Here is a 12,601-nt window from a genome sequence, read left to right on the forward strand (position 1 = left end):
AATAGCATCCTGATTATTTTTGGCACTTAATTAAATAATTTTAATTATAACAATAAAATTATTATTTTTGTTTTCTTTGAGCAAGGGCCGAGATTTAATTGTCCCTTCCTAATCTCTGTGTAGGGGCTGGCAAGACAGCATATGTGTTGGGTTTTTGGTTGTTTTGTTTTGTTTTTGTTTGTTTGTTTGTTTTTAGTTGGTTTTTTTTTTTTTTTTTTTTTTTTTTTGTTTTTAGTTGGTTTTTTTTTTTTTTTTTTTTTTTTACCAAAAAGGCCAGGTGGTCTTCTGCTCTAATGGCTGAGAAATGCTAGGCCAAATGATTTCTCAGTTGGTTTGTTTTTTCCAGTCTATTTTCTATCACTGGGAGTTGGTACCATTTTCCTCTTTAGCAGTGAGAGTGACAGAAATAGTGTGTTGCTGTGCTGCCACCTACTTGGATTTTGTAGAGCCATCAACACTGCCAGGCTCTGTAGGCAAGTATTAAGGCTGAAAAGCGAGTAGGTGTATTTGAATGTAACTCACAAAGATCAGAAACGCTGCAGTGCTTCAAGCCATTAAGTTGCTGTTCAATAAGACCATCATTAGGTTGATTAAAAATTGAAGTACTGATTCTTAATGAAATCTAAAAAATAGCTTATCTCCCTTGAAGATTAAAAGAAGAAAATTCCAGGCGATAGCAGCTTCTGAAGCAAACATGAATGAAGCAATGCAGGAACTGACAAGAAGCTTTAGTCAGAGTCTCTAACACCAGCTTCGTGACCAGATCTGTCAAATTCAGTACTCCCTGAGCACATATTAGTGCTGAAATACAGTCAGCTTCCCCTGGAGTTGTTACAGAGTCCTGGACATGAAAACCACAAGACAGTGCTGCCACAAGTGAAGTGCTGCCTGGTTCTGTGCAGGGGTTGTTCTTGGCTGCTGTCTGATGAGTGCTGGGTGTATTTCTAGCACTGAATGTGCAGGGATATTTGAAGGGAGGAAGAGAAGAATATGCAGAAGGCTTTAATTTTATCTAAATGTAGTCTGTATGATCCACTTGGGAATCATGGAGGAGTTCAGAGGAGGTTTTGAAGTGTTGACTAGCAATAGTTCAGGGTAGGAGTGTGAAAATAAGCTATAATTTCTGGCTGCAGGATTTTGTCCTTGCCAAGGAACTGCCAGCTACTTTTAATTGCTGACAGTGCCCTTCCATCCCTCTGATGGCAGTGGGTGAGCACAGTTTCACTGCAGTTGCAGCTGATCTAAGTTGCTGTTGAAGCAGCTCTGTGTTTTTTCCACTGCCAGTGTGATACACAGTTCTTTATTTGTTGTTGTGTTTGGTTTTTTTTTAATAGGTTGGCAAAGCTGATATCCTGGTGGTTGCAGCTGGTAAAGCTGAAATGGTAAAAGGTGAATGGATCAAGCCTGGTGCAATTGTAATAGACTGTGGAATTAACCATGTGCCAGGTGCGTGGGTAATGTATAACGAGTGGGGATGTGTTTATTTGTATATAAATACAGTTGCTAAGTAGGTTCATGAATACTGTTTCCTTGGTGTTTCTAGTCCATGTGGACTTCTTTATCTTCTGTCTTAAGTAATGATGGCAATCTCTGAAGATGCCAGAGTAAAAAAAAGCTGCCCTAGAGCAGATCAGTGGCAGTTTTGATTCGGCCTTCAACAAGGCTGATGATTAAGAGAGGAAAGAGGAGGCCTAGGAAATATTACAACAGAATATCCAACTACACAGTGAAGTCTTGCTGCTGTTGTCACTTGTGAGGGTATGGCTTTGCTGTCATTACTTTGCAGTTAGATCTGATGAAGCTGTTCTGTTTGAGATACAGAAATGACAAGCAGTCTCTTAAAGTAGCTGTGGATTTGTTGAATCACAGCGCTAATTTCTTAGGCTTGAATGGCTGTTATCTTGAAACAAAGCAGATTCTGCAAGAGTATTGGTGACAGTGGCTCTGGCATAGAATAAAGTGCTTTAACATAATGGATTTTAGGTTAAGGTTTCACTTAGCTACTCCTTCCTTATAGAGGAGGTACAGACAGTCTGGCAATTTCTGTTTTCATCTCATTTTAAATCCAAATTACAGATATTGAATGATATGGAAAATTAGTCACTCTCTCTGTGCTACACCCACAAGGCTTTTAAAAGGTAGTTTTCATAATTAATCAGTCATTTTGTTGCCATTATTTAACAGAATGTAAAGAAATTTTTGTTCAGCAGTCTTGTTCCTCAGAGGTGACATTGAGGTGCATTTAAAAACATTAGTCCTCTGTCTAATTAAAATTAAAAAGTCATCTGCTGTTGCTGTTTGTTGCTGGGTGTATTTGTTCCAAGCTACCCAAACTTAGGCCCTTTGCCAAAACCCACGGGGTCGCTGCTGATGTGCATGAAGCAGAACGGCTGGAGTCTCCCCAACTGACACGTTGCAAATAAAAGTGCCGTTGTGTTTCTGACATAGGACGGTATGACCTGTTTTTTCAGGCTTGATGTGAACTGCATCTCTGAGGACACATCCCTGTTCCTTTGCAATTAGCCTGCCTTGGGCAGTGCACTGACATCTGAGCTTCCAGTGCACCCAGCCTAGTCTGCGTGGCACGGAATGCGCTCAGTGGCAGTGTGAGACTCAGGGATCGGGGCTTGGTAGAATACCATGGAAATTGTCACATTTCAAAATGATGGATGCCACAGACCTTTTTTTTCCTCCCCTCCACCCCCCATGGTTTTCTGAAGCTGCTGAGTTCTTCTTGCCTTCTTCTTCCCCTCTGATAGCTTGCAAAAAAGTTTTCAGATGAATCTTGTGGGAAATCAGTGCCAGGCTACAGAAAGAACAGCAGCCAGTTTCATAGCTTCTCCAGCTAAATCACTGTACAGATAGAAGGCTGCTGCTAGCTGTGGTAATGCTTTGAATGTGAAGGGGTGAGAAAGAACACAGTTGCCATACATCTTACCACAGGTGTAAGTGCACCCAGCTAGGTGCCTCCTAGGTGTAGCTGTGAGTTGCAGCTGGAAGACACGTCAGTCTCTGGATATGCCTTTACTTTGCTGGTCAGGGTACCATGTACAGGCAGATCCCAAATGATATGACATGTCAGGACACTAACTTCATGCAGTCTTGCCAAGCTGGAGTCAAAACAAATTATAGCCATGTAGCCCCATACAAATGCAGCTGTTGTGCTTTTGGATGGAGGATGGCATGTATACTCCCAGGGGCGCCAGTTTGGAGGCTAGAACAGGCAGTTTGGGCATGTCTGGCTTTGTGTTCATGTGTACTGCAGCTGAACAGAATTTCTTCCAGGTCTCCAGGTAGACAGAGAGGAAGAAAGGATCTCCTGAGACCTCTATTACAGTAGACAAGCATGTCTTACTTTGCAAGCTGGACTGTATTTGTCTTTCTCTCCCCACTGCTGCAGTTGGAGGGCTAGTCCAGCAAATGCTCTGAATGCCTTATTCCAGGCCTGTAGAAATTGCTCTGCTACAGAAAGGGAAAGAAATGCAGGCAAAGGATATTCCCAGAAATTACAGTGCCTGTGGAGTGTCCCTCTCTGAGTCCTGATAGAAGCAGCAACTCTATTCAAAGTCTTCTGCTATAGGATTTTTGCAGCCCTTGCTAACAGGGAGCCTTGAACAGTGGGATGTGAGAGCAGCAGAGGAGGATCAGCCTCTGTGGATCTCAGTGCCATGGTCTTCAAACACCAGAGAAAGATGTAGAAAGCCTTGATTTGCTTCTCTGATTGTATCTTCATGCACTAAGAATCAAGCTGGCATCACCAGCATACTGGATCAGATTGTGTTGTATGCCTTACAGAACACCTGTCCCAAAGGTGTCCAGAAGGCCAGACTGGTCTGCAGTTCAGGGCAGCAAAGCTGACAGTGGCTGTAGAAAGACTGGCTAACAGCTGTGATGCTGTTCAGGCTTTGAGCTTTAGGGAGAAGAAGTGTTGCTTAAAACACAAACACAGCAAAACATCCAAGCTGCTAATTGCCAGTAACAATGCAGCTAAAAATTAGTGTTGGCAGGAGCTGCTCTTGTTCTCCCTTTGATTTTAAGATAATCAGCTGTTTGGGAGTTTGGTTCCTCTTCCATTCCTCCCCCTCACCAAATGTACGGTAAAGTTATTGATTGTGTTCTGTTCAAACATCCACACATTGCATGCAATATAATATTTCAATATAACAACATTAAAATCTATCTTCAGGTTTTTCATGCTGCTTAGATGTTCCCTTGAGTCATTTATCTGAAATGAGAATCTGCCATTCCAGGAGAAACTTAAATTTTCTGCTTTTATGTGCTATAATCAGTGGGTTTCTTAGATGACTGTGCTAGTTTATAACACGTTTTATCTTTTTCTCTATGGGCGAGCTTAAAGGTCACCATTGGGGAAAAAAAAGGGCTGTATGTGCTTCTGAATTGTCAGGTCGTGTAGTGCAGCAGGATGTAGCAAACTTTTTTGCCAGAGAGAAAGGAGATGATTTTACTGAAGCTCTCTTAAACCACCTGTGAGGTTTGTCTTGACAAGACGAATCTTTGAACTGCACTATTTACTGGTCCATCATTAAAATAGCAATGACTGATTGAAAAGCTCAGCACTTTATGTCTTCAGTTCCTCTAAAGGCAGGAGATTTCATTCAATATTAAGGCCTAGGTGTCCAAAATGGGACAGACCAAATGTAAACCTGGGGTTTTGGAACAAGTCAGTCATGTTTCTTCTCTCACCTCCTTCTAGACCATTGGTTTATATCTCCTTCACATTGTAAGCTATACTGATCCTTCAGAGAAATAACAGCAAGAGTTGCAAGGGGATGGTTCAGGTGACATCTCTATTGTACATCCCATTTATGTTTTATTACTGCACAGATACAAAACTTGGTGTGTGATTTGGTCCCTCTGCATTTGTTTTGGAGTCATCTTCAGACTGCCCTGTGGGCCATGTTCCACTAAGAAACAACTTGCATCCCCCAGGAAAGGGACATCTGTGTGGCTGAGGATAAATGGTGCTTAAGGGGAGGATATGTTGCATGAGCTGTTGTCACTCTCTGAGTGAACTATGATAACAGCTTCGTCTTGTGAAGTTGCTTTAGCTTTTTCATCTTACTGAGCAGCTTCCTGAGTACTCAGCTTCTACTTTGTTTACTGCAGCAGAAGAAAAGACTTCAGCTTCAGTTAGTGCTGTCTCCTCTGTTGTTTTGGTGAAATGTCATGTGTAAATTTACTTTCTCCTTAAATCCCCAGACAGCACAAAGGCCAGTGGAAAAAGAGTTGTGGGAGATGTGGCATACAATACAGCAAAGGAGAAAGCTTCCTACATCACCCCAGTTCCTGGTGGCGTTGGGCCCATGACTGTGGCCATGTTAATGCAGGTACATTGTGGTCACCTTCTCCGTGTTTGGCTTTGAATTATGTTGCCGCTGGCCCAGCAGCACACTGCCAGAGCAACTGGTGCTTCCTTCTTGCTCTTACAGAGATATATCTGGGATTTCCAGCTTCTAGTCCGTAAAATTGGGATTTAGTTAACTGAGATAAAAAATGGGCTTTAAGGAAATGTTAGGACAGAGGTTTTTGGTTGGGTTTTCTGGGAGGTTTTTTGTTGTTTTGGGTTTTTTTTTAAGTTTTTGAGTGTGGTTGCTCAAAGCCATGAGAAAGGCTTTTGTCATGTAATGATAATGGCTGTAATTCTAAAACTGTTCATAGAGTGACTGGATAAAAAGAAGGAGAGTAACAGTATAAGCCAGCTCCCTCTTTTTCTGTGCTTTGCTTAAGAAACCCTGCTGGCACAGAACACCCACAAAATTCCAGCCCATTGCAGGATCAGTAGAGAGATAAATATGGTGGGGTTTGGGGTTTTTTTCCTTCTAGGAAAACTACAAGCAGAATCTCATTTTGGGGTATTAACAAGTGCTTTAATGAAAGTACTTGGTTTAATCCCAAAGAAAAACAGAGGAGAGGGGCGAACCTTTCTGGTCTCTCTGTTAGCCAGCGTGGTTCATGCAGTGGTGGTTGCTGTAATGGATTCTCATCCCCATTTCAGAGCACAGTGGAGAGTGCACAGCGTTTTCTGGAGAAGTTCCAGCCTGGAAAATGGGCCATCCAATACAACCAGCTTAACCTAAAGATGCCTGTTCCAAGGTAATGCTTTCAAGTGAAGCTCCTGGCAGTATTCATGCAGTACAGTATCCACCTCTCTTCCCAGGCTTTGTGTAATACAGGGCATATGTGTACGTAGACTGGCTGAGATTGAAGTTTGGAGAGTAGAGAGAAATCACTGTGAGGCCTTCCTGAGGTAACAGAGTTAACCTGCAGTGGTGCTGTGACATCTGTTGAAGTGTAGGTTTGGATCATCCTGATAATATTGCTAGATAATTGGTGATTCAGCAAATAGTAAAACAGTCACGGGATACTCAGAGTTGGAAGGGACCCACAAGGATCATCAAAGTCCAGCTCCTGGCCCTGCACAGGACCATCCCCAAGAGTCACAGCATGTGCCTGAGGGTGTTGCCCAAATGCTTCTTGAACTCTGTCAGGCTTGGTGCTGTGACCAGTTCCCTGGGGAGCCTGTTCCAGTGCTCAACCACCCTCTGGGTGAGGAACCTTTTTTCAAATATCCAACCTAAACTTCCCCTGACACAACTTCAGAACATGCCCTGTTACTGGTCACCTGAGAGAAGAGATCAGTCTCTACCACTCTGCATTCCCTCATGAGGAAGCTGTAAGCACAGAGGAATCACTTTTGAATGTTTTCAGTCTGACATGGCAAAAAGATAGCATCTTGAAGTAGGAGTTGTTGGTGTCAAGTTCCCAAGGAGCAGCTGAAAATATGCAAAATACCACAAGGGAACATAACACATTGCCTACAAGAAGGCATTCTTGGGGTGGGGGAGGTTGGGGGTTGTGTGGGTGTTGTTTTTTGGTTTGGGATTTACTTTATTTTTAAAAAGGCAACTCTGAGGATGTGCCTATTCCAACGTAGCTAATATTGATTCATTTAACTAGGAGGGGTTAAAGCTTCACTTCTGAAATACAGATCAGGTGTTTGTAGTTTATGCCATCCAGAAGCAGGGAATTCGTGAGAAGTTCTTTGACATATAAATTCACCTTTTTCTCTCTCTCTAAGTGATATTGAAATCTCACGGTCTTGTGTGCCCAAACCCATTGAACAAGTTGCCAGTGAAGTTGGCCTGCTCCCTGATGAGGTGGAGCCCTACGGCCAAACCAAAGCCAAAGTCCAGCTCTCAGCTCTGAATCGTCTGAAGAACCAGCCGGATGGCAAATATGTTGTTGTTACTGGGTAGGTACTTCCCTAGCTGAGACTTACCTGATGTCAAGATGAAAAGAAATATTCCTAGCGTGGCTTGTTGTATTGTCTTTTGGTAGGGTGACTGTATGGGGTTTTAGTAAATCACATTGTGACAAATGTAGTGGTTTGGGAAGTAGCTTGTGGTAAACAGTGGGGATGTAGCTTAACATTTCTCTTGAGGAGATTAATTGTTTTGGCCTGCAGGTCAGGGTTATGAAGGGCAGGCTGGTTCCTAGTCAAAGTTCTCCTCATCTGGTAGCCTGCCCTCAGCAGGAACTAGAACATTGCTTCAGAGGAGAGTTGTCAGCAGTTGTGTGATTACTTGCCAACCTCATTCCAGTTTTGAACTGATGAAGATTAGCTGAAGTCTGACCCAGTCCAGAATTTGAATTCTCATTAATTGCAATCACTGGGTGACCCTTGTCCCTGTGGTTTAAGTCTCACCCACTACAAGGGTTTAATTGTGTCTCTTCTGCTTTGTTGCTGCAGGATAACTCCCACTCCCCTGGGAGAGGGCAAGAGCACCACCACTATTGGCCTTGTTCAAGCCCTGGGAGCTCACCTCCACCAGAATGTCTTTGCCTGCGTTCGGCAGCCTTCTCAGGGGCCAACTTTTGGTATAAAAGGTATGAGCTGCTCTGTTGCTTGCAGTTGGCCTAAATGTGAAAGATGGCATTCAGAGATTGTATCCTGCTGCACTGGAGTTTTACATAATTCCCAGTTACAATTGCATTTATTTCAAGAAAGGAAAACTTTGGGTAAGTTCTTCAGTTTCGTCTTCAAGTGGTGTACTGGGTTTTAAACTAAGCTGCTTGATGGCAGCTGCCCTCCTAAAACCACTAAGTAAACACATGTAATAGCAATCTAGGCTGGAGACACTTGTATTGTATATTCTGACTGTTGTCTCTCTGCAGGTGGAGCTGCAGGTGGTGGTTACTGTCAGGTTGTCCCCATGGAAGAGGTAATTCTTTATACAAAGCCTCATTGCACGTACAGCTCCCAGACTTCGGAAAGATGCTGCAGTCAGATAACTTGGAAAGCCCATGAGTTTATGGCCTGGTGTAGCACTCTAAAGAACTGCATGCTTGATTTTAGGAAAGCTTTTTAAAAAAAAAACAAAACAGGCAAACGTGTTTGGGTTGTTTCAGAAGTGTGCCTGCATGGTCAGGGAACTTCATAGAACTACAAATTCCCAGTTCCTCCATTCCCTTCCTGTCTCTGCCTTGAATTGCTGCATACCCTTGAGCAAGGTACATCCTGTGCCTCATTTTCCCAGCACTGAAATGAAGATGATAATGGCTTAATGCCTTTTGGAAGCACTTTAAGTAGTTCTGTCAGCTGTGGTGGTCACCAATTCTTTCTGTGAGCTATTTTGGCATTCTTGTGTTTTAGATTACTAACATGATCTAGGAAAAGGGAAATTGGGAATCAGTAGTGTCAAGACCTCAGTCTGTGGGGGCCTGGCAGTGGAGCATATTTCTAGTGTGGCTTGGCAACAAGTAAAATTCTGTGTTTGGAGTCAGGGAATTAAAAGGCACGTGTAGCACGTGCTCTCGTGCTTCCCTCAAATCTCAGAGTAATTGCCTGTAGAATTCTGCCTTTGTCTTGAGCACTATAGATTGACACTGGGCAATTTCAGGAAGAAAAGCAGGAACGATCAAAAGGGCTGTTTGTTCTAATTGATGCAGCAAGTCCATAAAAGATAAAAATGTTAAAGGAGGCAGAATATTGATTTAGTCATGTGCCAAGAACGTGTGTCAGTAATAGATGTGACAGGAAAAACAATCTCCTCCTCTTTGGAAGTGTTAATAAGGCAAGCCAAAATACTTGACTGTGTGCAGCAGTGGGAAACAGCCCCGCTTTAGGAACCAAACTGGCTGAAACAGCTTTCTTTAATTATGACCCATGTGGAACAAATACACATGGTTTTGTTGGGGGTGTTTTAATCAATGCATGTCTCGTAAAATTAAAGTATCTGGAGTCACTAGTTACGATAATGACCTTGAAATATCATGTAATAATTCTGCATGCAGCTTTAATCCTAGGAAAAAAAATAGTAAGTGAAAAACTTCTGAGTTCATACTGCAGAACCAAGGTAATAGCTTATTGTTGCATTTATGCACAGTGAGACAACAATTAGCATTTACTAATTAGGATTTATAATCAGTGTGTGACTAGCTGCACTCTGTTTTAGCTCTGTGAGTTTCAACAAAAGTAGCAAGGCTTCAACAAAATGCTATGTGAAGTCTTCTGTCATATTATCTTTTCTAATGTTTCCTTTTCATCTTCCTCCTTTGCTGCTCTGCTACAGAGGAAAAAGGTTGTTTTAACTACACCTTTTACACACCTGCCATAATGCAGGAAGCTATATATCCTAAACTGTTTCACAGTGTATAATCATATTGTTTAAGTTGGAAAAGCTCTCTAAGATCAAATCCAACTGTTAACCCAGCACTGCCAAGCCCACCACTTAACCATGTCCCCAGGTGCTGTGTCCTCGTGTCTTTTAAACACTTCCAGGGATGGTGACCCCACCACTTCCCTGGGCAGCCTGTTCCAGTGCTTGACAACTCCTTTGTGTGGAGAAATTTTCCCTTAATATCCAATCCAGACCCTTCTCCAGCTTCACAGCTACAGTGCAGCCAGATAACTCACGTAGGCAAACCCACTCAAACTATCTTTTAATGAGATAGAACGAGGAAAACTACTAGCAGTGTCACTGTGTAGTACAAGTTCTGCCTGTGACACTGTGTTTGGGTGGTTACCTTATGCAGAGCTCTGTGCAACCACAGCTCCACTGCTAGTGCTGCACAAGGTTGCTAGTTCCAGTTTAGCTCAGATTCCCCTGTGGGAGCAGCAGCAACAAGTTCAGCTAATGTGTGTGTGAAACCTGCTGTGCAAATGAGGGGATTAGAAGGAAGGTGAAGGAGGAGCAATGCAGATGTGCCATACCACGGTCTTACCAAGTGTTAAGGAACCTCTGAGAACTGTTCTTGTGGAGGGGGAAACATAAAAACAAACAACTTTTTATTTGGGAGCTTTGTTCTAGAAGTTTGTAAAGTGACATAAATGTGGGGGAGGCATTTTTCTGTTTTAGAGAAATTCTTTCCTCTCTTCCACGTACTGCACTGAGCAATCTCTCCCCCTCCACCCTCACCCACTTTAACAGTACTATTAATACTTCTCTTTCCATCTGTCTACGATGAATTGAAATAAATGAAAATTGCAGCAGGATGAGGTAACTGATATGTTTTATCTCCTCTAGTTTAACCTTCACCTCACTGGTGACATCCATGCTATCACTGCAGCCAACAACCTGGTCGCTGCTGCTATTGACGCACGTATGTTCCACGAGCTGACTCAGACTGACCAGGTACAACCCTTTCCTACGATGTATTTGATCCCAGCCCAGTTTGACCAGGCTGTTCTGGGTGTGCCAGCAGTGCTAACTGACCACCTGTTTCATTCTGCAAGGCTCTCTACAACCGTTTGGTGCCTTCTGTCAATGGTGTTAGGAAGTTCTCAGACATTCAGATCCGAAGACTACAGGTGAGATCACTGGTTTCTCATTGGTTTCTGGTTCTGTTCAACTTACTCATACTTTAGATAAGCAGAACTATATTACAGAAACCCTCATGTTGTCCCCTAGGTCATTCTACTGGCATTTATTTTTTATTTTATAAAGTGTGCAGAAGTGTGGCAACCCTTCATACAACACAGAAATAGCAGTGGTAGCACAGAAAACAGTGAGATGCAGCCCCAAGAGGAAGAATCATTGATATAACTCTGTCATATGCTCTGTGAGTAACACAGTGGGAAGAGGCAAAGAGATTAGTGTCCTTTATTAGTAGTGGCATTTCAGTGTCCTTAATGCAGTTTTAAGAAAGGACTAGAATTGGTTTCTCTACCTTACACACATTTACAACTAGAGATTAATGGTTCCCATGTGACAGCCATATAGATAATGCAGGAGAAGAAAGGCAATTTAGAAAATTCATCAGGAAGAGAACAGAGAGAATTTTTTTGTCTTAGCCAGATTGAGAAAACAAGGAAAAGTGGAAAAAACACCTCTTCCCTACATTGCCCACTCCTCCTCTCTACAAAAAAGAATTCCCAGTTAGATGAGCCGCCCTGTCATTGAGTGGCAGTCGCTGAGCAGCCCACAGCTCCTCTTATCCTCAGAAATAAGGACACATGCTAGTTCACACTGACTTCTGAAAAAATGAGGATTAACTGAGACACAGTTTTGCACTGGGCTTGAACCTTTCAGCTAGGAGCACAGACTGGGCCCTGCTGAGCTCACTTAAAGTACAAGCCTGTTTGTAGGGTATTCAGGCTGGATGAGTTACCCATTTGGAAGATGGGAGCAATGGGCAGACTACTTAGCAAGCTAAAACTCTTCTATATTAATTTGCTATAATGTCTCAACCATTAGACAATATGTGGTTTGCTTCCACTGCTGAGCAAGAAGCCGTGTCATGGTGTTCCTGACAGACCTCTGAGGGAACTCTACCCTGACCACTCTTCTGGTTATTAAATGTCGAGATGTGACAGGATGCTAATGCTCTGGAAAGATGATATCTTTATTGTTGTTTATTTCTTTTTCTAAATGATATGCTTGAAGAGGAAGAGAACAGACTTTCTTCTTCCCTGCTGTTCTTCAGGGGGAAAATAAGACTTGACTGTCTAGTTAATTAAAACAACCTTGCTCGTTCATAAATCAACTGAATCGTTTTCCCCATTCCTAAGCTTGTGCTTGTATCAGGCTTCTTGAGATAATTCTTCTCTCAATTAAGCAACTTGGCAAGCTGCCCATCCTCTCAGTATGTTCAAGATCGGCTTTCTGGGATGCTGACAGCCTTGTGACTGAATTGTTTAATTCTTCCTTTGTGCTGCTTAACCAGCGTGCTGAAAGCAGTGGCTTTAAACGCGTATGGCTGTGTGCAGTGACCCCAGGCAAACTAACGAGAAGTGGATGTAAGCATGTGAGACTAATGATGAGAACAAGGCGTGTGAGGAACTGCAGAGCTCTCTCTCTTACTCTTTCTGTAGGTGCCTTGCACAAAGCTTGGTGACAACCTGCCCTAATGGGCTGCATTGTCTGCCTTGCCCTTTCATGAGCTGGCCCACAGCAAGCTCTGCTTCAGATACACCCTGGTGTGGATCATCTTACATTGCTGTGGGGTCTGGGAGAAGGGGCACCAAAAAGGCAGCCCTTCCTTATTTCTGAATATGCAGATGCTGCTGCCAAAGCTTCATTGCTGCAGTAAAAGGTTCATTTATGTGAATTTTTTCACCATACCCTTTTTTCTTTTATTT

General features: G+C 42.8%; 1 protein-coding gene across 3 annotated transcripts in view; it reads left to right on the forward strand.

The window, feature by feature from the left end:
• Nucleotides 1-12,601, forward strand: part of MTHFD1 (methylenetetrahydrofolate dehydrogenase, cyclohydrolase and formyltetrahydrofolate synthetase 1) — a 42,851-nt gene that overhangs the window by 12,508 nt on the left and 17,742 nt on the right. For all 3 annotated transcript variants that reach the window (XR_003572526.1, XM_027895345.1, XM_027895344.1), the window contains exons 8-15: nucleotides 1,335-1,446; nucleotides 5,221-5,348; nucleotides 6,017-6,114; nucleotides 7,100-7,273; nucleotides 7,772-7,908; nucleotides 8,197-8,243; nucleotides 10,548-10,655; nucleotides 10,757-10,831. Coding sequence is in view for 2 of the 3 variants with exons in the window: in XM_027895345.1 (XP_027751146.1) it covers nucleotides 1,335-1,446; nucleotides 5,221-5,348; nucleotides 6,017-6,114; nucleotides 7,100-7,273; nucleotides 7,772-7,908; nucleotides 8,197-8,243; nucleotides 10,548-10,655; nucleotides 10,757-10,831 (879 nt within the window). In the remaining variant the exon portion in view is untranslated. The remainder of the gene's footprint in view (nucleotides 1-1,334; nucleotides 1,447-5,220; nucleotides 5,349-6,016; nucleotides 6,115-7,099; nucleotides 7,274-7,771; nucleotides 7,909-8,196; nucleotides 8,244-10,547; nucleotides 10,656-10,756; nucleotides 10,832-12,601) is intronic.

The sequence above is a fragment of the Empidonax traillii genome, unplaced genomic scaffold, assembly GCF_003031625.1.
Source record: "Empidonax traillii isolate 1590-97213 ecotype Southwest subspecies unplaced genomic scaffold, ASM303162v1 scaffold457:size789790, whole genome shotgun sequence".
Taxonomy (NCBI): domain Eukaryota; kingdom Metazoa; phylum Chordata; class Aves; order Passeriformes; family Tyrannidae; genus Empidonax; species Empidonax traillii.